We start from the raw sequence: 27,935 nt of genomic DNA on the forward strand, positions 1-27,935 counted from the left end.
ATCATCGAACTAATAAGTTATCAATTTCTGTCTGTAGATACCTAAGAAAAAGAAAGAAAATTATGATAACAGATCATCCTTTGACTGATTATTTCAGACCTTTTTGCTTTGTCCCTGTTACGACGACGGCCTCTATTTCTAATTTTCCTCATCTAATTTCCATTTTGGAAAATTGATCAGTCAATTCTAACTTAGCAAAAATTGTTAGGTACTTACTCATGGAACTCTCGTTTATTGTCTTTTGTGCATTTACTTACAAATGGCTATTTACATTTGATTGGACCTGTGCCTTGTAAAAAAAGAGGCAATCGCTACTTTTCAAAAATTATGCTTGAAACGTAAAAAAAGATCTTATCAATAAAACGATAATCCCCATTAGAAATGATTCTTATGCCACAATTTATCGAAGATAACCGACGATAGTGAAATTAAGACTCTGCGTCACCATTTAATCGGCGTTTAGGTTTGTTGAACGGAGCGGAGGTAATTTTGACTATTCCATCAATCAACTTGTATGATAATTCTGACCTATTAGCTTCATTAGTAGAATTTGTCATAATGATTGTTCCAAGCTCCAGCCACTAAAATGCGACCCAAAATAACTTATTATCTTGGTCAAATAAAATAATAATTGTGTTTACAAAAGTATTTAAGCCAACTTGTAACATTTGAAAAAGATAGCAGGATTTTATGAAACTCCTTCGTACCTAAATGTAGACACATAGAAAGGCTTTTTAAAACACGTTACGCAACACCTGAGTAGGCATAGTTCCAATAAAAGTTTGGATTAATTAACATGACATGTTGGAATCAGTCGTCAAATAAAAGTTTGAAAAAAAAAGAAAATGACGAATGTTCAGACAAGTTATTACTGTTAACTGATAACGCTTATTAATGTAACTAACCCGTCAAAAAAGGAAAGCAACACAATACTATTCTAAAACAAAAATAGCTAGATCCATTGATTTTGATAATTGACTGAGATAGACCTAAATACGTGTGAGCACGTAATAACATTTTAACGATAACGAGACACATTACTAAAGTCAAACCGATAACGAATGTGAATATTTGCTATGCGCCTACAGTGTCTGTCATTACACTACACAACATGTACACGGTGCTCCGAACATTCACGTATTTAGTTTGTTGCTAATCAAATTGAAATTGAACCAGAGGTCAACAATCTTTATTAAAACAACTGTGAAATATTCAAACAAGTGATGGAAAATGTGCCGTACTTGTGATTTGACGTTGTTTTAAAGTGTTATATCACAATTAGATATAAGTTTTGTTTGAAGAAATGTGATTAGTGATTCTGAACTGAAAATGTCGAATGTTGAAACAAATAAAGTCCCCCCTGATGGGGGTTATGGATGGGTCGTGACTATAGCTTACGCTATGAACAATGTAAGTATATTTTGTTATAACTTTCACTTTATCTTTTCTAAATATAAAATATTTAAATATCTTCCCAAAGGTTTAAACTCAATAAAGCACTTCAAAATAATTAATTTCACTCATCCTTCAATTGTGTTAATTATATGAGACATTTTACACCTAATCAACCATCTTAAACCACCGCACGTACAAGTTTATCATATTTAATTATAATTACCGGACGGGTCTTATCAATTAAATAGTGGGTCTTATTATGTATTACTCTCACGTTGAAGAAGTTTTGAGACACACTAGTCATGCATGAACAAATTCGGTTTCAAAAGTTTTAAAATAAAAACAACATTTGCATCGTTCTTATCAAAGAATGTTTCTTTAACAAAGACTTGTGACCAGAAATCGCTGTAACTAGGACATCAACCTAACAATAAATAAAGCTGAGTAAATGAATGCCGCAGTGGTCTGGAAGTTACAGAGCCCGCATGTCATAGTCAAGTATGAGGGTTCAGATCTGATAAACGCAAATACTTAACTGTCTTCTCTAAAAATGCAGTACCTATCTAAAATTTGGTTGGATCTACTGAATAACGATCACAATAGGTGAAATAAATGTGCTGATCTGGGTGGGTACATATGTATACGTGTCGTTACTAAGGCTGGGTTAAACCTTAAAAGTGTTTTTCAAGTAGGAATTCACACATATTCTATTTTTACAAGCCCTAAGTAGTTTGAAACAAAATATGCTTTTAAAAATATTCAGTAGAAACATGAATCTGCCAGTGTGATGCTATCAATGTATTCTAGTCAGCCAAATAAGATGTAATGAGGAAAACAATAAAACAAAACACATTTGATAACTGAACGGAACAATAAAGTGTTATTACGAGACAAATGCAATGACAGACATATTTAATGCATCAATCTGTTGAGTCCTTTGACTAGTTACGATACTGAATGGCCTGCTCAATAGTCTCTGATTATGAATAGGTAATAAATTGTATTAGTCAACACTGGACAATTTAAGATATTTCATGAACTAATCACCAATCATGATGTAATTTATTTATTTATTTATTTATTTATTAAACCACCTTAAAACTATCATCACAGGACTTATCCTAATACGATAGCTAAGAACTTAACACTATTTTAAAAACTACGTTATTTACAACTATTAGGTATATTATACATTATTCTAGTTGGTAACATATTATTAAATATTATTATTCTACTTATAGCATAAAATAAACAGTAATTCCTTTGTGAATTCACCCAAACAACATGTAAATACATCAATCTTTTTATGTAGGTCATTAATTGTGCCGATAGCTCTAGTTAGAGGTGCTTTGGCGAGTAGGTTGGTTCTCGCTGTGGGTACCAGTAGTAGAGGCGGGCTTCGCCGCCGCCACACGTAGCGGTCCGGCACACACAGGCTCAAGCGCTGCAGCACTGCCGGGTGACTCTCCAATCCGCGAAGCACCTTCACCAAGTAGGCAACCAGTGCAAATTCTCGGCGGACACGCAGTTGATTATAGCCAACCATGCCCAGGACGAACAGGGTGGGATACATCAGTGGGTAAAATGGATATACCCCATATAGCTTCTTGTACAGATGGCGCGTGAATTTATTCTGAACGCGCTCTAACATAACCGCGTACTTCGCTTCGTGTGGGGCCCATATGACTGCACTATGTTCCAGATGACTCCTGACTAGTGCATCATATAGGACCCTAACTGCTGCGATGTTGGTGAAGTTATGTGTCTGCCTCAGAATAAACCCTAAGTTTCTGTACGCTTTCTTACAGATTCTAGTTACATGCTCCCGGAATGTCAGATCGGGAGTCATGAAAACACCTAAGTCTCGTAATCTTAAGAACAAGCCGATATCATTGATAAAATTTCCCATATCATAAAAATATTATAATATTTGACATAATATTGGCCGTTTATCATTTTGGCTAAGTTAGCGGCTACTGAGCTTTGCAGGTTTTGTTTATGATTACAGCCACGTAGCGTAAACGGCATCCTAATTAATTTTACGTAGGTATAGCTGGTATTCTCGTATTACTACATGCAGTTAATTATAACTCTTATTGTAATCACTAATTATAGCTTATTATAAGTGTCGTTGCTAATGGTAAAGACCTGTGTCTTCATCTTTTCTAGATCTAATTTCATTGCTTTGTTATTTTACTGTAGCTTTACTTACAAATAAAATTCAAATTTTCAGGTGGTTGTGCTACCCTTAATCGCAGGATTCGCTTTGGTGTTGAACGAGACTGACCTAACAGCTACACAAGTAACCTTTGTAATTGTATTAAACCACAGCATTGGAATGCTCTTGTCATTTTTCGGAGGACCCATGTTAAGTCGTTTTGGGTACAGAAAGGTTGCCGTATTGGGTGCAATATGTATATCGGGTGGCCTCATGATCATGGCTGCAGCTACAGAATTCTGGCAGTTTATTTTATCTTACAGTATTATATGTTGTAAGTATATTTCATAGATAGCGTTGGCATTCATAGATTAAATTGTTGCATAATTGTAAAACTTGACATCATCTTTAATTTCAGCAATGGGCGTAGCTGCAATAATGGCAGCCTTCACTTTAGCAATAAATTCATTCTTCAAAGATAAACGAGGAAGAGCCGTCGGCGTGGGCATGTCTATAACAGGGTTAGGATCTATATACATGCCCTTACTTATGAGCTTCTTGATGTACACGTACGGATGGAGATATGCAGTATTAATTATAAGCGCAATTTGTCTCCACTCACTAGTAGCAGCATGCTTACTTAGGCCTGCTAAGTGGTACTTAAAGGACCCACCAACATCAGAAGAAGCGATGCCCCTTAATAATGAACCAAAGCCAGATCTCCCTAACGGCAGTATAACTCCTTCATCTAAGGCTGTTGGTAGGTTCCTTTTTCAATTAAATATATTTATTTGATGAGTTTCCCATAACGAATGGTAAGTATGAATTTTTGACTGCAGGTATCGCTTCACTACCACTCTTAGAAGGATCTGGGGAAAACGGTGTGCTCCCATCAAAGAGTTTATCCATGAGATCTCTAAATAGTAATTCAAGCTTGAAAGCCAGAAATGCCATATCGCACCCAGATATACTAAACAAACAACAAGACGTACCATTGTCAGAAGCACGATACAAGTGGTGGGAGTCTCAAGAAATAAACCTCAGCAGTTCAATTAATATATTTAATGAAGCTGAAAATCTGAAAACCAATAATACTCAAGAAAAAGAAGTGGTTAAGGAAAAAGAAAAAAAGGGTTATTTCGAACATTTCGTCCAGTTCTTTGACCTAACACTTCTGAAAGACCCTATATTTGTAAACATTGTGTTTGGTCTGTCAATAGCTGCTTGTGTAGAAACGAATTTTTCATTGTTGCTGCCTATTATTCTCAAAGACATGATGAAGTTTGAAACAAGTGATATAGCAAAACTAATGTCAGTCATTGGTTTCTCGGACACGCTATTTCGATTTGTGTCCCCATTCATTGGTGAATGGTGCAATAAGTCACCGAGGATCATGTACATGGTCAGCTTACTTATGATTATCTTCACCAGAAGTAGTAAGTATCTTGAAAGTAAAGATAAGTTGAAATCAATTTCAGGATTTATCTTTTGTGTTTATATCAGCGTTGGTATACTTAGTGTAAATGACCGTCTGCACTCTACATCATTGTTCTACGGTAATGATAAAGGTGTAAACAAATTGTTTATACTGAATTATATCAATGACATTCACAGGTCGTTAAACTGTTTTTATTTAAAGATTGCTTTGTTAATGCAAGAATAATTATTGATGTATGCAAGATAGTGTTCAAGTTGTATTCTACGACTGATACAGTTGGAGACAAGAACGTTTCATTTACAATTTCGTTATTGCTGAAAGTCAAGTCATGTTTAAAGAAACTGAGTTTTCTTCATGACGGGGAGCAATATATTTATTGAGGAATCTAGAGTAGGGATTACTAAGTGGCGCAACAACTGATAACACGAATTACATAAGTGTTACTTATAAATAGAGTAGTTTGATAGCTTATTTAATTCTTAACACAGAGTTAACTGAGTCTTTAAAGCCTTTGAAGTCAAAGAAAAACTTGTGTCACATAAATGCAAAGCTGCTTTTGAATTCAGCAGCAACTCTGACCCAGTCAATACAATTCATACTTTAACTCCCTACGTAGTCTCTCATCAAACCAAAATTCTATCAGTACCTTTATCGATACAAAACCTCTATTTATTTCTCTTCTAGTGATGCTGTTCACATCATCCTTCATGGGCATGCTGTTCGTGTCCCTAGCACTAGGAATAACCAAGGCTATGAGAACAGTGTACGTGAACATCGTGATACCTAACTACGTGCCCATCCATAGACTGGCTTTCGCGTCCGGGATACAAATGTTCTTCAGCGGAATTACTATCTTCACTATCGGAACTTTATTGAGTAAGTAGCTGTTTGTAATGGCGTCCACGGCCGATTTCGGCTACGGCGGCTGTTCTCATTTTAAGAAGATCAGCCAGCTTCGCAGGACATTTTATAGTGCACAAGCATTTGCGCAGACAAAGGTGCACTCCCTATTCCTTCACTCTCATAACCCGATGGGACGGCAATCCGATACGACCAGCTGTTTGTATGGTCATTGATATAATTGCAAGCGGTTCCTACTCTGTTGTTCTTTAATAGCTATAAGAAATGGAAGCATTATGAATAGGGCACCAGGTATGAATATTCTAATCGCAATAGCTGGTGTTAGGTATGGGCCAGGCCACAACAGTGCGTTGCGGCGTCGCATCGCAAAAACAACATTGCACAGCTATGCGATTAATATGATATGCGTCGTTGATTTTTGCGATGCGACGCCGCAGCGCACTGTTGTGGCCTGGCCCTATATAGGTACTCTGACTTCTTGTATAAATATTTTCTGTGACATATTGGCCTTAAAATTATATCAAGGGATACCCGATACGGTTGTTTTTGTTAATTAGTTTAAACCTAATTAAGTGTCTGCCGTTATCATTTTAGGTTCTTGATCTTTGATCTGAAATATTAATTTCATTGTTTTGTCCGAAAACGACAAATATCAAAAAAGTATGTGAGTTTTGAGAAATAAATACTTTTGAACATATGTACAGACCTACTTTTACATTGGTACACATACCTACTGGTTTATCACTATTAGTTTTATTTTATATCTAAATTAGCTCTTGGTTTTCCTCAAAATATTTCCAAAAATTCATAAGTAAATAAACATTAAACTCCAATGTGCTTCTTTCCGTATAGATAAGCTACTTAGGAACTGGCTTCAGATTTATCTAAAACACACTTTTGTATTATTTCAGCTCGTGTTCGCGAGGCTTCTGGGTCATACATAATGCCGATCATCGTGCTGAACTTCGTGACATTCATCACCATCATATCTTGGAGTGCAGAGTTCATCTACTTCAGGTTAAAAGACCGAAAACAGCAGGTGGTAGACCAAAATGAACAACCTGCAGCATAGTACCTTATCCTTCTGCCTTTGTACAATTATAGCTTAAGTATATTTTATTTTACAGAAGTTAATGACTTTCATTTAAGGGATCAGTAAAAATTATTCATTGTTCATTCATTTATTTACAATTCAATATTTACAAAAATCGAGTAGGTACTTCCAATACTCAAAATAATTACAATTTTAGATATCAATATAAGTAATACTTGAAAACATACCTTCTTAAATTAAAGCTAAAATATAATGGAGGATGGATATTTAATGATTACATTTAAAATTAATGAAATAATATATAAATCGAATTTCTATTGAAGTCCCACTTTGGTTAACTTTACCTATTAACTAGGGTTCATTTACACTTTCTAAAAAATAATTGATCAAAATAAAAACAACACTTGTTTCGCGTTCTTCTTATTTTGATGATTTCACCACATTTTAACCACAATTGTACGTTGTATCGTTTAAATGTCACTGTCACTTGTTTTCTATAATATTGGAATTAAGTTATTGTTCGTTGTGACGTTATTTCGCACTTTCAGCCGTTATGAGGGAGTGCAGTCGTGGCTATCGTGTCCTGAAAATAGAAAAAAAATACAATAACAATTTCTGTTAAACGTATAAAAAACTTGGATTGAAGTTATTCTAGAGGATTATATTTTGGTGTGGTGAAAAATAAAAATCAAATCACAAGTTTGATTTGAAGTGTTGTAGTGCTTGTTATAATAGAACCAAAAGAAATAAAAGTGCACTTATTTACACGTGATGTAATTAGGAATTTAAATAATTTTGTAGTTGATTAGATACCTGCAGGCGCATTAAGATATGTTGTATGTGACGATGACTACAATCACGGTATAGGCTAATCTTTATTTTCTCGAGCTCATCACAACGCGCATAGAATGAAATAAACAGTAAAATATCAATGATAACTTAAGATTTTTTATATCTAAAAAAACTTAATTAAATTATACATTGTATTGAGCTCTTTGAAGAAACCTGAATGTTAGTAAATTAAGAATAAAACCTCGTCCAAATTAGTGGATACGTTGTGTTGGGAAGCCTCTGGTAATGACGTACTATTGCTCTCCCGTTGCGTCTCCAACTCGTTTACTAAAAGTCAAATATTGTCATTAACTATAATGGTCACAAAGTATAAGAATACGTTCTAGATAAAAAGTTATACGCACTGCTTTGATACCAGCTTTTAGAAAATCCAAACGATGAATCGGACTCAATCTTTCCTCCCGACGTAAAGCCAAATGACGGCCGATTCATAAATCTCGGAGACTTAAACGGAAGATTGCTAGAAGCTGAAAATTCATTATCTGCACCTGTTTTCTTAGATTCAAATGGTTCTTTTTCATACCAATCGGTGGAAACGTTTCGTAAATCTCTCCAAGGTTTCGAAGTTACCACGTAAACTTTTTCTTTCGTTAGCGGTGATATTGATGTTTGAATTTTACCCCAAGGTGCTGGTGTGGTAGTACTCGATGTACTTGTGGTGCGGAAAGATGATGCCGCTGTATAAATATGAAGTTTTTGCACTTCACTTGATTCTTCATTCTTAGCACTATTGAATCTATTCTTTGTTCTCTCTATTGTGTTATATTCTTTCCGTGGCCTACTAACAGTAATGTTACTCTCATCGGTGACTGTGTGTTGAACACTACTAGAAACTTCGTGATCATAGAAGTCGTAATTATAATTATTTGTTGCTGTTACATAATTGCTTGGAACGGTTGTCGTAAAGTAGTCGTCAGGGATCTGCTTGGCATGTTTTTCACTGCTGCGCGTTCGCTGTGGCGTTTTATACTGCTTAGCATATTCCTGCTCTGTCCAGTCATCTATGGTGTGTTGGAGCTTAATGATATCAAACGGCGGTTCCTTTACATCGTAGAAGTCTTTTAAACGGTCAGAGTCGTCATTTTCGACAATTGGTGAGTCTTCTGTTGTTGATGTTGCTGTATTATAATTTTCTGTAATAGGAGTTGTATGAGAATTTTCCATATTAGATGGAACCTTCCGGGCTTGATACTCATCTTTTGGTGTAGAGGGCCAGTCTTCTGACATCTGTACGATATCTTCGGTTTTTTCTGCCTGTTTATTTCCAGTAGTGTAAGGCACGATAATTTGTACAATTTTAGTCTTGTACGCATTTTCCTGTTTTTTTGAAGATGTGTCCTCATTATAAACAGTTCTGCTTTCATCCCAACTGGTTTGAGACTGTGGGGCCGCAGTTGTAGGAATATCATCATATATTTCATACTCATTATCAGGAACAGGTGATGATATGGCTAGTACAAAGTTTCCATGGTTTTTATGTGGAGCGCTTGGTTTAAGATATAAAAGCGGTGAATCTATATTTTGTAAATTAGGTTCTGAGCGGTATTTATCAACATCATTGTCATTTACTCCTCTAAGATCAGCAAAATTCGGTTTATGATTTGAAGGCACTCGAGAAACAGATTTTAAATCTGCAGGAAGACTAGTATCATAAAGTTCGTTACCTACATCAGTTCCTGTACTCTCAAAACTTGCATCTGGAATCGATTTCGTTGCTGATATATGGTCTTCTGAAGCCTGGGATGATATATCTCTAATTTCATCTACTACGTAACTATTTGGAATATTTCTGTACGCCTTTGATTGATTTAAATGTGAAGGTGGATCTATTTCAATGATAGGTGATTGTATAATTGTAGCAGGATAGTCAACCGAGTGGGTAAATTCTGCAACGGGTATACTCTGTTCTACACGTATATTACTATTAGTCTGCTGCATCTGATTGATTCCTTGCAGAACATTTGGAGAAAACTGTGGTGGCACCGGTCTAAAAGGCCGTGCATTGAATATCGGGGGCAAAGGTGAAACACTCAGATTAGGAAGTGCAACGGGCTGTAAAGTATGAATATTTCTACCCCTGTTAAGTGTAAATGGGGCTGGATTAGCCAAGGCAAATGATGTATTTGGTGTTGAAGTTTTCGGCTTATCATTTGGCAACACTTGTGTTTTCACTTTAGACGATTCCGCAGCTGTGGCTGACACGGGGTATGATATATCAAATAGATGAGTATTTGTGATAGGTTCACCATAAGAATTTTTAAATGTAGTTGGATGTGAAACTTTTGGCAATTGTAACTCTTCATTAGGTGTAATATCGTCTAATAATTCTACATCATTTTGTGGGGGTAAGTCCTTGTTAAGTGTCCCGGGTTCATAATTTGGAGTGACTGGTTGGAAATTTGTGATTATAGGACGTGGAGTTCCATACGTTGAAGACGGTGTTCCATAAGATGGAGATGGAGTTCCATACGATGTAGAAGGAGTCCCATAAGACGAGGAAGGAACTCCGTATGATGGAGAAGGTGTTCCATATGACGAGGAAGGTGGAGGATATGTTGAGCTTGGTGAATTATACAGATTATTTGATATGCCTTGTGATGGAGTTGATAAAAATTGAGACTCTAATGAAGTGCTAGGTAACCCATAAGAAGAACTTGGAACGCCATAAGATGAACTTGGCTGAGAGTACGTAGAACTAGGAGGGTTTGGAGAGACAATATCTAAAGTATGTGTGGCACTAGGAGGTCCATAAGTTGAGCTTACAATTTGAACTGAACCACCGTTATATAGCTTAGGTGGACCGTAGTTGGCATGCGGTATCGAAGGTAATAATTGAGGTGGCCTTTTGTCTTTGTTTTGTGAATTGAATGGCTGCGGATTTACTTTTAACAAACTAGCATAAGCAGTAGGACTAGGAGGTCCATACGTTGGCAATGAATTGTGATATACATTTTTAGCTCCTAAATTGTATCTAATTACTGGTAACCATGGCACTAAATTACAAGGATTGCAATCCTTTTTTATAGGAGCTATGTTATTAAATATAGATGAACCTTCATAACTAGTTTGTTGCGAAGGGAAAAGCCATCCAGAAACTTTTTGGAATAATGATGGTGATGGCGTTGTTGAAAACGGTTGAGGAGGTGGGACAAAGTTGAAATTATATTGCTTGTAGAAGGGAGCTGGGAATTTGAATTCACTAGGAGCTACAGGTGGGGGTGGGGGCGTTTGGTATTGATAGCCAATATCTGAGTTGTGTCGCTGGTTCCTCTCAGCGCCTTTGTGGAACGGCACGGGCACGATGGGAGGCAGCGGCGGTGGCGGAGGCGGCTTGAGCAGCGATCCAAATTGCGCTGCACTGTTCCCGTTGTGGGTGCTGAACCCGCTTGGGTGATCGCACTTACATCTTGAGACCACAGCTATTAGCAACACCGGAAATATCTGAAAAACAAGAAAAAAAATCTTGAATATTTTTTATCAGGATCTTTACAGTCATTATTAAGTTCAAAGTGAGTATATTTAATTTAACAATTAGAAAATATAGTGAAACACTCGTCGTGACATATCGGGGCCATTGTAGGCGCTTCCCACGAGCTGCCATTCTTTGCACTTTTCTCTTTTCTCATAATATACCGTCAATGGTCGCGATCGGAAGACGCCACGTTTTGAATTGAATTATGATCTAGATGTTTTCTTATTAGAAACTTATTACAATGTAAATTGTGTAAAATAGGCTTATAAGTATTGACTGCACATAATGATTAAGCCGACGAAGCCTTTAATTTTCTTAAAGTATGTTCAGAAGCAATAAGAACTTGAATAAAGACCACATAGGTTACCAATCGCTGTCGTTGTATATGAGTGATAGGTACACAAACAACTGATAATGATGATGTACTGTCAGAGGTCAGTGCCGTGAGAGTAAGTAACTAATTAATAACATAATTATTACGCACCTTGTAAATTGCATGAGTTACTGCAAAGCATAGTAACCAAGTGACCAAATATTTGCAACTACTTGTGCAATTTGAATAATGTGCTGTATATTACAAGTAAACAAGAAGATTACATAAACATCAAATATATTATGTATGTCCTACATATATTACTTCAATCCTTGGTTACAGTAAATACTGCTTGAGAATAATTTAAAGTCCTATCATGCTGAAATGCGTGTTTTGGCACCAACTGTAAACAAATGAACTAAGAAAAATTCAACGCTCGTATTGCGTTCGATTTTCGAAACTTCACAATACAAGTATGCTAACCACATGCGTATGCACATCATCCATGGAATAAATACGTGTACGAAAGTAAATGTTTAGAAAATGCAGACGGCGAGTAACAATTTTATCTAACATCACACATATGAAACTTAAGCTATTTTCAATATTATTCGAACTCTTGGTCTACGCTACACGCCTCTATTCTGAACTTACTATCTGTTAAATCATCACACTCTGTAGGTCACAGTCATTAGCTTTAGGTTGCCATTAGCTGTCGAAGATAAATCACACGTCGTTATAGCGAATGCATAAAAAGTAAAGCAACACCTAACCGCTAGACACACTTCTACTTGGATAGTGAACTGAGACGGTGTCTCATCGCCATTGTGATTCATGATTTACTTTGATGTAAACCATAAATCCATCATGAAGCCATTTGTAATATTGTATGTTTAAGATATCTAGGCTTGTAGATGTTTAATAATTCCACTACATTGTTGTGCAGTATTAGCCTTAGGAGCTTCTAAAGATTCATTATATAGTTTATATGATAGAGTTGGTGGTACAGAAGTAGCTGTACGTTATTTCTTCTCAAAACCCACCGTAAATAACTAGTGATTACTCATAGTAAATCCTTTGTTCATATTTGCAGGTCATTATCACGAAAATGAAGCATTCCAGCCCGCATCATTTCACACGTTCTTGTACCAAACTTTTACTTAATAGGCGGTCAAAACGCAACAATGCTTTCTTCCTATGACATAAAACGGTGATGCTATTTCTCACAGAGGAAAACAATTGAAAGTGAAAATGAACTTTAAGTAGGTGAATCAAGTTTGGGCTTGGAATTCTTAGATCACCACTTACTTGTATAATTGGATAAACTCGTGTTACTGCTCTAGTACCGATCTTCCTTAGGAATTTGTAATACAGTGTTTTCTCTCGTAATTAATGGTAATAAATATAAGCAAAATCATCATAGACAGCTATAAGAGCACGATGAATAAATAAGGTTCGAGAACATTGCAAGTCTACCTTTCTTCAGGTCAATTTAAGCTCTATCTTTTCCTTGACCTTTTTTATTTACCGTTTTTTTATGAATATCAATAGAAAATCAAACACACTAAAGCCGACAAAAAATTGATTATTTGGAGTCTATAAAAATAAAATAACCTTATTCATCTCCTAACATTTCAATCAACGCGGCCTGATACTTTGACACAGAATATTTACAAAGTAGAAGCGACAATGGGCTCATTGAAAGCTGAAGAGTCAGTTCCAATACTTTGCCTGTCATGAATCGATCCTGACTCGATTTTTTACTTGACAATCGTGATCTACGACTCAATTTGTGGTATCATCATCGTTGATATTTAAAAAGTAAGGTGACTGTTTACTTTCGTAGATGGTTTTGTGTGGTAGGTTGTGAACATTTCGTTCGTGTGTCAATCACCTCCTGTCTTTATATGTATTTTGACGAGTTAGAGATCAACAATGGTCAATGGACTCTCTTCTAGCCAACAGTCGTAGCAGTAGCTACAATTAAACTTGTAAACCTAGTTGCCGTATACAGTTTAAACAAAGAGTTTAGCATCATTACGAAGGAAAATGTATTGGTGACCATATATAACTTTCTCCTGGAAGCAAGGAAACTGTCAATAAATCAATAAACCTCAACAAACATAACAAGTCACATTAATCAGTCGTTGTTTATGCTTAATATACAAGTCAGGTTGAAAGTAAAAGTGGACTGCATTGTTCCACTGACAATTGATACGTTAGAACCTGCCCAAACGATAAAGTATTTGAATATAATAGCTGCAGCGTAACCAAACAATCAGCATAGTTTACATGCTCATAAATATATGATTTTGATGTCAGTCTCTATGCAGATTAAGTAAGCTGATTCAACAAAAAGTATAAATCCCTGAGGCCACTTCTTTTTTAATATCAGTACTGGGATTCTATAAAACTCGATCAACAACTCGCATTTCACTTCGATTCGTAATGTCATTTCATACTTTAGGGGAGGTAGGGGAGGGATGGGCACTTTTTCACAATTTATTGCATAAAAAATCAGATTTTACAGATCATTATCAACTTTTATTGCCATTTCTTATATTCGGCTAGATATAATGAAAGAGCTTTCCTAAAAATTACAATCAGTTTCAACATTACGAGATATTTAAACGGTTTTATTTAGCTCACCCCGTTTGTTTTATTATTTATTCTTGGATCAAATTTGGCAAAGTTGGCAACGGTACCTGAAACAAGATTCTATAAAGGATTTTTCGCGCAGATTTATAACCTCACAAATTTTCACTGACGAAGAAAAGCCTCCCTACCATAGAGAGCATTGGACACTTTTGACTTAGTTTATGAAAAAAAAATCGGTAAAAAAACTTTTAAGTTAAACGGTTTTATCTTATGTGCACTGAAAACTAGAAAATAAAAAATAGTTACTTACCTGTCAACCTACGTAGGTGGTCCCGGTCATATTAGACTAAAATAAAAACGTGGGGCCCATTAACTATTGCTGTAGTACTCTCTTCTAAAGGTATAATAGGTGTGGATTGCATCGACTTACTATAATTGTAACTGGAGATTTTGACAATCAATAATTAATAATAGAAAATACACATACCTTTCATTAGTTTTCTCTTTATAACGATCCGAAACCGCAACAAAATATTTAAGTACTTTTACGAGTGTTTGTTCTTGACAACTCACAGAAATGACAGATAGTCTATGAATGAACACCGTTACCAGTCGGTAACGTAAACTACCCAATTAAAAAAAAACAAAACTATGATCAGAAATCAGAATAAAAGGACCCCCCTTTTATTCTGATTTGATCATGTCTCCCAACTGCCCATCTCTCCCCTACCTCCCCTATAGATAGACAGATTTTGACAAATCTGTCAAAATCTCGACTTTGATTTAGTTCAACTTGTCAACACGCTCGATAGTGAAGCGCTAGTGTAGTTTGACAATGTCAATCACGAAACTTTAAGGTAGAATTCCGTGGGTCGCGATTGTCGCAGCCGCGCGCGACAAAAGTCAACCTATGAAAATGTATGGCACCGCTGCCGAGGGCTGCGACAGTCGCGCGCGGACGACGAATTTCGTGAGCCGCTCGCGGCCGTACGCTTCTCAACATGGTCTAGCGCTTAATAACATCTATAGAATTTTAGTAAAACCAGAATTAAATTTTTGACAATGCCGCGAGCAGCTTACGAAATTCGTCGGCCGCGCGCGACTGTCACGGGCCTCGACAACGGTGCCATACATTTTCAAAGGTTGACTATTGTCGCGTCCACGGAATTCTACCTTTAGATCGAAGTCGAAGTGAGAGTGATGTCGAAGTGAGTTGTGATATTTTATAGAATCGACATGCAGTCCACGTCTATTTTGCATGCATCACCAAATTAAATGAGAAGAAATAACAGCTAATAATATTGCAACTTTTCCTTTAACCTTTAAATAAGTATCTTAAATTACCATCACGATATTATAAGCAAGGCAACTTACGCGAATATTAGACATTTAAATAAAACTACTTTTACGGATTTTATCGCGTTATATTAATATTATTTAATCCCGACGTTTCGGATCCTTTACAGCATCCATGGTCACGGGCAGACTAAGGTGTTGGTCGTCTTGATATATTAGTTACAAACAGTGTTTGTAACAGTGTTTGTAACTAAACAGTGTTTGTAAACAGTGTTTGTAAACAGTGTTTGTAAACAATGTTGTAAACAGTCAAAAATAGAAAACCAACTAAGCAACAGTAAAACAAATCATAAGAAGCCATTTAAATACTAGTTCTAGATTCACGAGCGAGGACCTTGTACGAACAGACGTTCTAAATGCCAAAGAAAGCTAAAGATAATGGCGAGTGGCTTGCTTTAGAGAGATTGTAAGATAAACGCGTTTCATGGCGAGGGGCAAAGGGCTAAGCTCGGCGGGGCACCGTGGAGCCTCCCATTACTACTGTTTCGTAACTCACTGTTACAACACAAACATTCTCTCGTCCTCACTAATTCGAATCAGTTAGATCCTCAAATAAAACATGTATGTAAGCAATTGAATGTAAACGTGATTCGTGTACGAAATCCTCATTTAGTTACGCCACTTATGTCACTGTTTTTACTGGGTCGAAACCAAATCGTTAAGAACACTCTAGTTTTGGTTAGAATGTAAATATATTTTTATACATCGAAGCAAGAAAAAAGGATTGAACAAACTTAAAGGTGCTCTTGGGCAAATTCAGAAAGATATTCAAAAGACACCAATAAATCTTCATTCTTACTCATAATCTTACTGGCCCCGATGCACACAGCTTGTGCGACTAGTCGGTTGAGATACTATGTCTAATTTCTGAATTCAGGTCAAATATATCGACAGTCATGATGTTAGCAATTCTTGAAAGCAGATCAATAAAGTCAAACAAAATAATACGTACAATACAAAACAGCTAGTGGTAGGACTCTCAACCCGTGGACATCAATCGAAAATATTCTTACACAATTTAAACACGAAAAGAAACCCGGTGAAGATCACGAACATCAAACAAGGGGGTCATTATAAGAACATTGTTAGCGAAATGACAATACTATTGTGATCCTTTGTCAACAAAGTGACGGATGTTCACTATCTTCAGTCCTCAGGGTGGGAACACGCAGAGAAAGCATGGCTCGTGACTAGACGAGCTATAATGCGGTGCAGTTCACATGTCGCCAAGTTAATCTTAGACCCGTAACCTCTGATTGTTAACTGATATGTGTTTAGAATTAGCATTGGCTTGCATAACACTTAGGACAAATAGTAAACTCAAAATCATGGAGGAAGAATATAATCTGGATCAGGCAACTTTCAACAACCATAACATACGAATAATAGGTTGAATCTGACAGCGCTATCAAACTCAATGAATCCTATTCATATGGAAATAAAATAAGTACATACAACAGGTTCCGATATAGAAAAAGTTACATCATCAGAAATAATGTGAATATTTTTATAACCTTCAATTAATATTACCGATGCACAATTTATTATTCTGAACACCACAATTATTGAAAGCGATCCTATAAATTATAACTGCATTGCGCCAGGCCTGAACAATTTAGAAACTGAGAGTGGATTCCTCTTGCGGCGTACACGGAACACCCACATGTTATTTTGTAAGCGTTCCGATCGATATTAGCCTTAACATTGAACTTGATTATGATTCAAAATGATTCTTTGATTACAGATACGATTCTGTATTATAATGTTATGATTGACAGTTGCATTGACCCGTGTCCGAATCACGTGAGTAAACTTGAAAGCCGCGGTGCAATCATACGGTACGATTGAAGCCGTAGATAATCTATTTTTTGTGGTGCTTTACCTGTCCCAGGTATGGGTTTACGAAGCATCGGTGCATCGTAGACTGGGATCTTATTGTTGTAATTTACAATCATTCCTTTTGTTATTGATCTGTTTTGTTTCTTGTATTGCTCAATTTAACAGTCTTATATAAATTGTATGTATACAGGGTAATAGTCTGAGATATATTTGAGACTACAGTCATTAAATATTTAAGTAGTAAGTAAATAAAAATTGTGAAGGTTAAATTGTTTGTTTGTTAAAGCAAAGATTTAAATTTTGTAGGTAAGAAATGGGATGTCTAAACAAACACAATCATTACAATGGATGATTTAACTCAATATAGTTAACGATAGCCATTATCTCAATGAGTTTGATTTACCGTAGACAATATTAAACAAGCAAACGAAAGTGGTAATATTAATGGTGCAACATTACGGGGTCGAGCGTAGTATATTTTGAGTATTATTGCCTCACTCGAGGTGAAAGGTCGCAGATGTTGATGATCTACAAGTGTATGTAATTTTAGCTGCAATAATTTTATTTTTATACGCTTTTCTTTTCTGTTTGAATTGTTCTTTTGATTTGCTTAAAAATGTATGAAAAGTAAATGCATGTAAAATTAATTCGATTGTCTTACGTAACACAATATTTTGTCAAATGACTGCAAATATCTCGTAATAGTCTTGGTAGGAAACTGGTGCATTTATATCTGTTCCAGATCCTACCTTTTGATCTTCGATCTGAAGCTTTTCCTTTTACAAACAAACAGGAAATCAAAAAACCTTAATCTTGCGTACTTAAAAGTATTGAAGATATTACTTTAAACAGTGAAGTAGTAATATAGAAGTAGATATTCCTTTTCTATGTAGTTGCTTTGTTAAATAAAAGACGATTAAATAATGGGCATAACAATGTTGCTATGTCGGAAGCAAGCGACCGCGCGTGTACACTGACACTCTATCAATGTAAACGTAAAAACTACAGCGTAAAAACTACTCGAGCCAAAACAGGCCACTGAATGAATGCAACGACAAAACAAAATACATGATTTTTGGACTCAGTTTTCCGGAGCCTACCTACGGTTATTTCTTATGACCGAAATCTATATCAATGCAGCTATGAGAAAACAAGAGTCAAGACAAGACACTCTAGAATCCTTAAATTCAAATGTAAATACTAAGAGGAATATGTATTTAGGGGACTATATAATTTTATTAGGATGCTGATTATGTCCTCTATAAAACATGACTTCTATGAAAAAAACTTGTCTATCCAGACTAAAATAAGTTGCCTCATAAATAAATCCAAGTGGCAACGCGGTGACAATGTTAATTACAAACGACTATTAGTCGGTTGTTAGTCGCACATTTACGATCATTACATCCAACGTTCCGTGCTTTGTTTACAATATTACGTTACATTATGTCAAATTGTTGAATATAGGAAGCTGTCACATTCCGCCATATTGTGTTTGGATAACATCGTATCTTTCGAACGTTATAAACAACAATTAATATACAGGATGTAAAGACAACAGCAAAACCAATTTACCTCAATCTGTCTAATTTCTTCAATAGATTTTTAACCTTATCACAATAGAGGAAGATTGGTAACATTAGACAGGTTCGGGTAGGTTGACCTGCCGGCGTCTGTACCCTATACACAATTTCTTACGTGGACACATTAAATTACACGCGTTACCTTACAATGAGAAAACAACATATTTGAAATGAAGACGCTTACATTGAATGTAATATCACAGTAATATCGTTTACTGTGAGAAGCGCTTTCACGACGAGCTTACAAGCGCGGATTCACAGATGTAACAATCGCACAATGATCTGTGACTTTAGTGCACTGACTTGACAGCTCGTATTGTTCTCTTGTAGGTCACTTGTTAGAGGAATTACTCTAAACTTCTCTCTTATCGTTATTACCAACAGTTTACGTTAATACCGCCAAGGCTTTGTTAGACAACTGGCTAATTCACGTACGTTTTGATGATGTTCTGAATTAATAACTCTATTTGTCCGGGTATGAAATATTTTGTGCCCTTCCTCATCAGCTTATTGCATCTATAGCGGTTGGTTGATGTAATAGACAGTCTTTATAATTTTAATCAGGAAGTTACCATTATAAACATCGCTCGTGCTATAATGGCCTACCTGTCTTACAATATCATAGTATTAGAGAGTCATAACATAGTGTTATAGACGATAATATTTTGATATCAACTGACACAATGGTCGCAGACAGACACGTGCTTCCTGAACTAAGTACTAATTTATTTCCACAACTGACGAATGCAATTTTTGAATTATGTTAAACATGTCAAACAGGCGGTAGACATTGTATCGGGGAATTCTGGAGCAAGTAAATGTATCGAAATGGAAAGTGAATCACACGCAACTCACGCGCAGTCGCGTCGTAAAGGTACGTTTGATGCGCGGCGCTTACTGCCGATCAGCTAATTAATATTTATGTTATGGAATCGATATTTTATCAATAAAATACGTTCAATGAATTCAATCGGATGCAGAATAAATTAAGCTGTCATTTTACCGCATGTTCAAAAGAAATTTCATTCATTTTCATTCATTGATTGATTGAATTCGCTTAAGAATTAGGTTCTTTTCATCTCCTAGAGAAGAGATAAGATACGAAAGACTATGATACTACATAGATATTTGTATACGTACTTAATAATCTTGAACACAGAAAATTAATTGAAATTTGACCTCACTTTATAATCAAATCACTTCTATTAGAAGCCTTATTAAGAAATCGTAAAACGGCGAATCATTAACAGCGTCGGCAAGTTAAAAGATTATCGGCGACGATAATTTTATGCATTTATATTAACCGAAAGTTCAAAGAAAGAAGAAATTCTGCGATGACTCAGGACTTTGTTCACCGGATCTCATAATCTTTTGTACAGTCAACTTCAGGTCAGTGGTAGGTAACAGTTTTATAGGAAAATCGTACTTATTACTATTGAGTTAAGGTGCATGACAGTTACCACTGATGTGCAGTCTACTGTACTCCGACAGCAGTACATATTTAAAGTGGAAGTCTAGAACCATGCTCGTTATACTAAAGCGCATACGTAAAATAAATAAGCGACGTGAGAAATGTGTAGATTCTTAGAACTACATCTGAACACGAGTTTGAATAGTTGACGCGACCTAAGTAAGCAGTTACTCCAGTTCTTGGTACATATAAATAAGCCAAGTAAATAGACACTATAGAACAAAAACTATTGAAATAACTCATTTATCTAAGCAATATTAATCAATGGCATGCGTGTTTTATTATGAACTTATATGATCGCCTACCACTGTGGATAGTCCTTTAATACACGAGTTGGGTGAACTCTTTTCAACCGACTTCCCAAAAAGGAGAAGGTTCTCAACTCGTCAAGATTTTTTTAAGCATGTATGTATTGGTGATGGCATCGCTGTATGGGCCATCACCAATGTTTAAGCAACACTTTCCTTAACAGTATCAACATTTATATTTATTTAGACGGGACACTCGTCCATCAAGAGCATACACAAATAAAACTCGTTCTCAGATTTCACTCGTGCAGTCGAAACCAAAGTCAAGTCGTCAAAGTAAACTAGTGAACCGTGCCTAAATGTGTAATGTTTCTTGACAAAACTCCCCTTACAAATATGCAGTACTAGGCATATCAATATGTAACTAGTGACACATGTACTGAACTAAAATAAGGTAAGATAATAAGGTAGGCTAATAATGATACACAAAATGTATGAAAAAATGACAATACAGCACTTCTTAAATCATTTTGCTATTCCCTTGATTATTTTGCAGACACTTGTAGCCAACTTCGGACAAGCAAAACTACTTGACAGGAACTGTAAGTATATGTTATTGTCATAATACCACACACATCATAAACAAAAGAATATCGTAAAACAAAAAGAACAAACACGCTATCATAGACTTATCCAAGTCACACAATAGCCTTTAATTCCTACAACTATTCCGACAATCAACAGAACCGTGGTAAAAGGGTCCCATTAAAAGTCGTAAAACTCTTTCCATGTTAACAACAAACACAAACAGACTTATCAGTGACTTTCAAAGCCTTCATTGGTTTCTCATCAGTGTCACAAAAAGGGTTGTGCTTGTATGTATTAAGATACCGTTCTGGCGGTCCTAGTATTGTCACCTACCAAGCCAAATAATTCAACTGTCGTTTTAAGCTCCCAAAGTTACACTGGTCACAGTAAGTTGAGAAGCAATTAAGGAACTTTTAACGCCTATTTGGAAGTTGAGGACCCTTTAAATGCTTTTAACTTTTTTATTGTACAGTGTACGTGTTTTACAAATCGTTTCATATTCATAGTGCAGCGTCCAAAGCATCTATGCAAGCATCATTTGTATAAATAGATATCTTTCAAATGTGCAGAGTTGGTGATATGATAAGACGGAGCCAGAGGTGAAATCTACACTACAAGTTTTTCAATATCTAGTGAACCAATTTTTGAGGAACCTGGAATTAAAGGCTCCAAAAATACCTATATTTATACTACCTTACAAGGACCAAACGAACCAGACGGAACAATAGGACTTCGAGTCCCAAATCTTATAAGTTGAAAATCAAATTACCTTTGATGTCCACAACCTTTACAATTTTTGTGGGTGGGCTTCTTCGTATTTTAATCATTATCTTTATTGTAAAGCCATGTTTAACGGAAATAAGTCAAGAACCTGTTCAACCCAAATATGTTGTTAAAATATCATCATCTACATTTTACAAACATTTCATTACACACTACAGGATTTCCTTACGATAAGTTTCAACATAGGTAAGTACGTCACTAACTGAGAAAAGCCTCATTAATTTTAACAGCTCGTTAAGTAATCAAAGATTAGACAGGTGAAGCCTACTGTGTTCAAGTGCTTTCAAGATAATGGAAAGCGAGCTTGTTTTACGTAAATGCTGACTAATTTTACTTTTTTAACTTCATATGTCATACTTTGACAACTAAGTACACTCGTAAAAATATTTTCTCGTTATGACTGGCATGTTTTTTTTTTTGGTGTTTTACTTGTTTTTTTTATTGCTCCTGACATGACCCTAATTTGTTACAATGTTTGTGCTGTGTTGTATCCTACAAAAAAATCGTCTTTTATGTTTTTCGTCAGTAGGTAATTAAATCTAAAATTGCCGAATTATAAAGTAATCAATGTGGTTATGGTCAATCCCATAAGACGCGGCGTCTCTTTTAAACTTGAAATTGAATCCAAAACTGAGTACTAAAGTATTGCTCTACTGGAACATACGGATAGTGTGTAAGTAGGTATATATAAATCTTTCATTACAGAAGTACATTTACTTAATTTTATATTGAAAATGTTTTATAAAAGTAATTCTTAAATTAAATTCAGAGTATAATAGTAAGTAAGTGCCTTAGGCATTCAGCTTCAGTAATAACAATCATAAGCATTCCTTTATCTTAATTAATGGTCACTTTACAAGTAAGTTATTTAATAAAATATCAAATAAGACAACAGACATAAACAAGGCATAAAACTACCAATTAAACTCGTAATAGCTTCATGACGCTTTTTAAAGGAAATTCATAATGACGATCATCTCTTAGAGATCCATATCTCATAACATAGATTAAGTAAAAAACTATTACCTTTAACGATTGATCGTTATATAAGGAATTCTTGTTAAAAGTTTGAACTTTTAACAAGAATTCCTTATCATTAACGTAAAAAGCTAAGCTTTACATGAAGCTCGGCGTGAACTATTAAGTTTGTAGTTGAGTATAACTCACCGGCGCGACGGCCATGTCTCCTCTTATCAGTCAGCAAGATCCCAATCACTGTGTCTATTTGATCATCACTCAACTTTCACCAGGTAACGTCCCGGAACATCACCCGACATGCCGATAATCCTCAGTTTTCATATCACAGTCACCGTCGAGCGATAACACAAAGCTCGCACTTGAAGTACTCGCGTACTCGCAATAGCATAACGTGCGGTCCCCAACGGCGATGTGGATGAATGACGCCGCGGGTAAAGCACGAAGAAGTCAACAGTTCCCACGTGAGAGAAATGCGCGTGGCGAACAATGGTGGAGGCTGCGCTGCGCGTGAGTCGAAAGGTGGGCAAAAAGCGAATGAGCGCAGCCGCGCAGCGCACACAACGCCGCCCCGCCGTCGAGAGCCCGTACCTGCTGACCCATTTTTAATGTTCACCGCAATCACTATAGGAATTTAATCCCTTAGCCGCTTTTGGGTCCTTTATGGTACGGAAAAAAATAACCAAGCATGCCAAGTTATATAATTCTCGCCGAGGATATTAAATTGTGTATCCTAATATCAATAAGCAAAGTTAAATCTAATTCATAATTTTTATAATATTCGAACCGAATATAAAATATGTCGTACGTTGTATATCATCATAGAAAGATTCATATCACGATAAATTATTACGTGCTAACTGTCTCGAACATGATTATAATTGTATGTTTTAGCAATATCTATAAATCACGTGTTAGACATAAACTATGTGATTATTGATAGTTTCAAGATAGACATCAACGATGTCGTAATAAAATTAATAGAGACATGATAGGATTAATTTACAATGTATGTATGTTTTGTTTCAGAATTGAATATCTTACGAAACGAACATCGTTCCCAAATATTTTACGGTTTTCCTGAACTTAGAAAACTACTAAAAATCCTTTGGAATCTAAATAAACTTAAAGATCAAAGGACATATCAGGAATGCAATCCCATGACATCAGATAATAATGAAAGAATGATATATTTATCAGATAACAATGAGATAATGAAATATTTATAATTATCTGATTCTTTATTATAATCTGATGTCATGAGATTGGATTCCTGGTATATCCTTTGATCCTTAAGTTTATGTAGATTCCAACGATTGTTCCGAACCCTTCCAAACCTTAATCCTCTAATAGGAGGTAATGTTAGACGAGATGAAATTAAATGATGATCTAGTAACAAACCGTGAAGAAATACGGTCGTTACTTCGTTCGATATTCTTGAGAATTATTCGATAAACTATTACTTTGTTAGATCAATTCGTTGAGACCTTTAACCCTTGGAGTTTAAAGCTGAAGAGTTAATTTATGTTCTTGAACGTGATATCTCCGGAAATACTTCCCACAAGAAGAGGGTGAATGAAAACGCTTGCGAAAGCTAGTATGAAAGTATGTATATCATATAACTGGATTATATTGTGTGATGTGTATCTGATTGACATAATCATCATCTTAGTTCAACATTTCGAATGGTTTTGTCGGTATATGTAATGTATTACACTAATAACAGCAGAGCTTCTTCAATAGGAATCTAACCCTTCTATAGTTCGGCCATTCAGAGAATGCGTTCCTGACACGTCGCGATTGAACTGACGACGTAACTTTGCAATGGCGTTGCAGTTACGATAAAAATATTTTTGCTGGTTGTTTACCGTTTTAACAATTGAGGAGCATTAAAACAACATTATTATATCAATAATCAATGAATGTTATTACGTCGTCAGTTCAATCGCGACGTGTCAGGAACGCATTCTCTGAATGGCCGAACTATAATATCTGTGGCTTTTCCAGATATATATCAACATTTCAGTAACAACCAATCAATCCAGTAAGGAAGTCATTTGACTATCTGCTGAGCTAATATATTGCTCAATACCTTAACGACTTAATAAACAAACTAAAGTTATTTTAATCAAGCATTCATTCGTGTTAGATACAGGAACTTAACCAGATTAACTGAGTGCAACGTCAATTATAAGTCGATTATCATCTAACGACTAGATTGATACCTTATATTTTTATGCTGTAATTTCCTCGTGGTAAGAGTTGTTCCTGGCCACCACTTTCATTTTCCGGTTCATTGTACTATATTATAATTTGTCCATCACAAATATTTGTTACAATTGTGTAAACCATCGAATGAATCAAGAGAACTCCAAACTTGCTTTGTCATAAATGATAGATGTTGGACCCAAGAAAACGGGTTTCATGTGATTAGTTAATTTTACTTAATTATTCTCAATCACTCGTATTGCTTGAACCTACTCTTTATGTTTGGGTACATCGGTAGAGATAACATTGTTCAAATCACATCATCTAACGGACCTTATTTTGGCTAAGCCAAGCCGGTAACTTGGGCCTTTCAGGGGCCAAACAGTATGTGTAGGCTTAAAGTATCACCACACTTCTCTTTTCTTTTTCACTGTTACACATATGCGAAGTCATAAATCATATGAATAACAATAGTAAGTACCTTATGGGTGCCACCATACATCGTAAACTGACAGAATATTTATGTAATATAAGCATTCACGCGACCCATCATTCATGAACAAAAAGTAGTACAATATATTGTATGAAAAAACACATTATGTGCAAATTACTAGCATATTAAAAGTTATTTATGAGACATCGCCTTTCCGTAACGCTTTGCGGAAGGCGAGCGGTGCACGCGCATACATCGCACCGATCAAATTACTTTTAAATCGATGTTTTGTTGGCGTTCCTCTGAGGAACCAATATAAGTAGTTCATGTGAAAATATATTATAACGTCCGGTACTACCTACTTTTGATCTTATGCAACCTAATATCATCAGATGTTCTAGAATCTATTTGTTAATGAAGGTGGGCGGATTGAAATCCTAGAAACATGTAGTGTAGCAATATCTACCTATGTTTAACTGTCTGCTCGGGTTTAGTAAAACCCATCAATGTATTCATTGATCCAGTTAAGTTTCGATTGCAAAATATACCATTTATGTAGTCATATAAATCTCAGACCAAACTACTGGTCCATAAAACGTAATTAGATAGACGATAGACGTAAAATTATATGACATTCCGGTCTCCTAGTGTAGTCCGGGCTATCATTGAACTTATTTTAAGTGGAATTTTTACAATCAGTTGCCCACTCACAAAGCTTCATCTTTAAGGACACTTAAAAACTCCACATTTACGAGCCTGTTTGACGGACAAACATATTGACATCCACTTACGTAATAACAACTTTATTCCTAAGGTTTTAACATCAGTAGAAAAAGTATTGATTGGGTAACGGTAAAAGAAATATAACTAATGGTAAAACCCACTGAAACTCGATCAAAAGTAGAGCAATGCAAATAAGTTTAAATATCGAAAACCCACAAGCGGTATGAAAAGTCCAGATGTTACGAAACATATAAACACTTAGTATTCCAACATACGATGTTATTCAGTGAAATTGTTAAATTTCGAAGAGCAACTACGCGCTTTATTTACAAAGCAGTTGGCTTTCGCAAATAACGGCCGGGACCGCACATGCCTTGAATATGAGCGAACTTTTACTCGGATACACATTTTGTGCATTCTTTGATTTTTTGCAATGTATGTTACCTACTTGCATGTTTATTCATGGTCATGTTTTTGGATGTTCGGAATACGTAACTTGTGATCAAAGATGTTTTACATGATGTTTAAGATTCGTTTCATGATTTTTTCGTGTTGCAGAAAAGTTTACAGTTGCACTGTTTTGCGTAATCAAGAAATATTTAGCTTTTTCTCTCTGTGTTTTTGTTTGCTCTGAAACATTTGGTAGGTTATAATTTTCAATATAATTTGCAGTTAACTTCAAATTTATATTTTTTAAACTATATATTGGTATTTCAAACCATGGGTTTTCCTTGAGACCAACTTTGAACACCTCCCCTAGCTTCGTGCCAAACAAATCACATAAGATATAACTATGGGGCAATAAAGTGCTAAGACCTGCATCACCTGCATGTGAGATGCAACTTTATACCACGATTACGCAAAATATTCGCTGCAATCTCTTCGTGCGTGACATCGTTAGTGTGCAGGAAGGCAGACGCCGCAAGAAATATAGCTATGACAGTTTGGACGCACACAGCCAATTCTGTTACTTAAGAAGCTATCAACTGATGGGGGAAACACCCGGATCTATGTAATTTTCTAGAATTTTGTTACCTAATGTTGATATGATTTCTTGCGGGTTTTAGGGAAACAGTCAAATATTACCTAAGGTGTACCTAAATAGAAAAAATATAAAAATGCATTTGTTGAAATTAGGCTGAAAAACTTTTGAAGGTCAATTTTAGTAAAGGCAGCAACAAAATGTTTGCTCTTCACGAAGGACTTCATATTTGTTTTTGCAGGTAATGTAAAACGTAGAGACCGTTATTGTCATGCGGACACACTCACGCAAGCTCTAAATTATATTAATTACCTCTTATACACAACTTAAGCGAATTCGGACACAGATCACGGTACCGTGTCTGATGATAATGCTTAGAAATCCCGTCACGCGGTCTCAAGATGTTTCTATTCCGATTGTTTGGGTTATACAAACGACGCATGTAAGTGCCTGTACTTAGCCAGAATGACCGATGACGATGTCTCGATGACGCATGCGCAGACCTCTCGAAAGTGTCTCGTAAAAGACTGCCGGGTTTAGAAATTATCATTACCATCTTTTCTATTGAACTGATGACAGTTTTCAACAACAAATTAAAAGAATTT

General features: G+C 35.8%; 2 protein-coding genes across 2 annotated transcripts; one reads left to right on the top strand and one right to left on the bottom strand.

Annotated features, from left to right (window-relative positions):
- Positions 1 to 1,074: 1,074 nt before the first annotated feature.
- LOC124632331 (monocarboxylate transporter 9-like) lies at positions 1,075 to 6,981 on the top strand. Its single transcript, XM_047167131.1, has 6 exons — positions 1,075 to 1,410; positions 3,629 to 3,887; positions 3,972 to 4,313; positions 4,393 to 4,989; positions 5,676 to 5,867; positions 6,764 to 6,981. The coding sequence occupies exons 1-6, from the start codon at positions 1,330 to 1,332 to the stop codon at positions 6,922 to 6,924; spliced, it is 1,632 nt and encodes a 543-aa protein (XP_047023087.1). The 5' UTR covers positions 1,075 to 1,329; the 3' UTR covers positions 6,925 to 6,981.
- Positions 6,982 to 7,017: 36 nt separating this feature from the next.
- LOC124632330 lies at positions 7,018 to 23,727 on the bottom strand. The gene is made up of 4 exons (XM_047167130.1): positions 23,177 to 23,727; positions 8,103 to 11,199; positions 7,940 to 8,025; positions 7,018 to 7,489 (listed from the first exon to the last, which is right to left on the bottom strand). The coding sequence occupies exons 1-4, from the start codon at positions 23,189 to 23,191 to the stop codon at positions 7,451 to 7,453; spliced, it is 3,237 nt and encodes a 1,078-aa protein (XP_047023086.1). The 5' UTR covers positions 23,192 to 23,727; the 3' UTR covers positions 7,018 to 7,450.
- Between the last annotated feature and the right edge of the window lie 4,208 nt (positions 23,728 to 27,935).

Source organism: Helicoverpa zea, chromosome 8 (assembly GCF_022581195.2).
Source record: "Helicoverpa zea isolate HzStark_Cry1AcR chromosome 8, ilHelZeax1.1, whole genome shotgun sequence".
Lineage (NCBI taxonomy): Eukaryota > Metazoa > Arthropoda > Insecta > Lepidoptera > Noctuidae > Helicoverpa > Helicoverpa zea.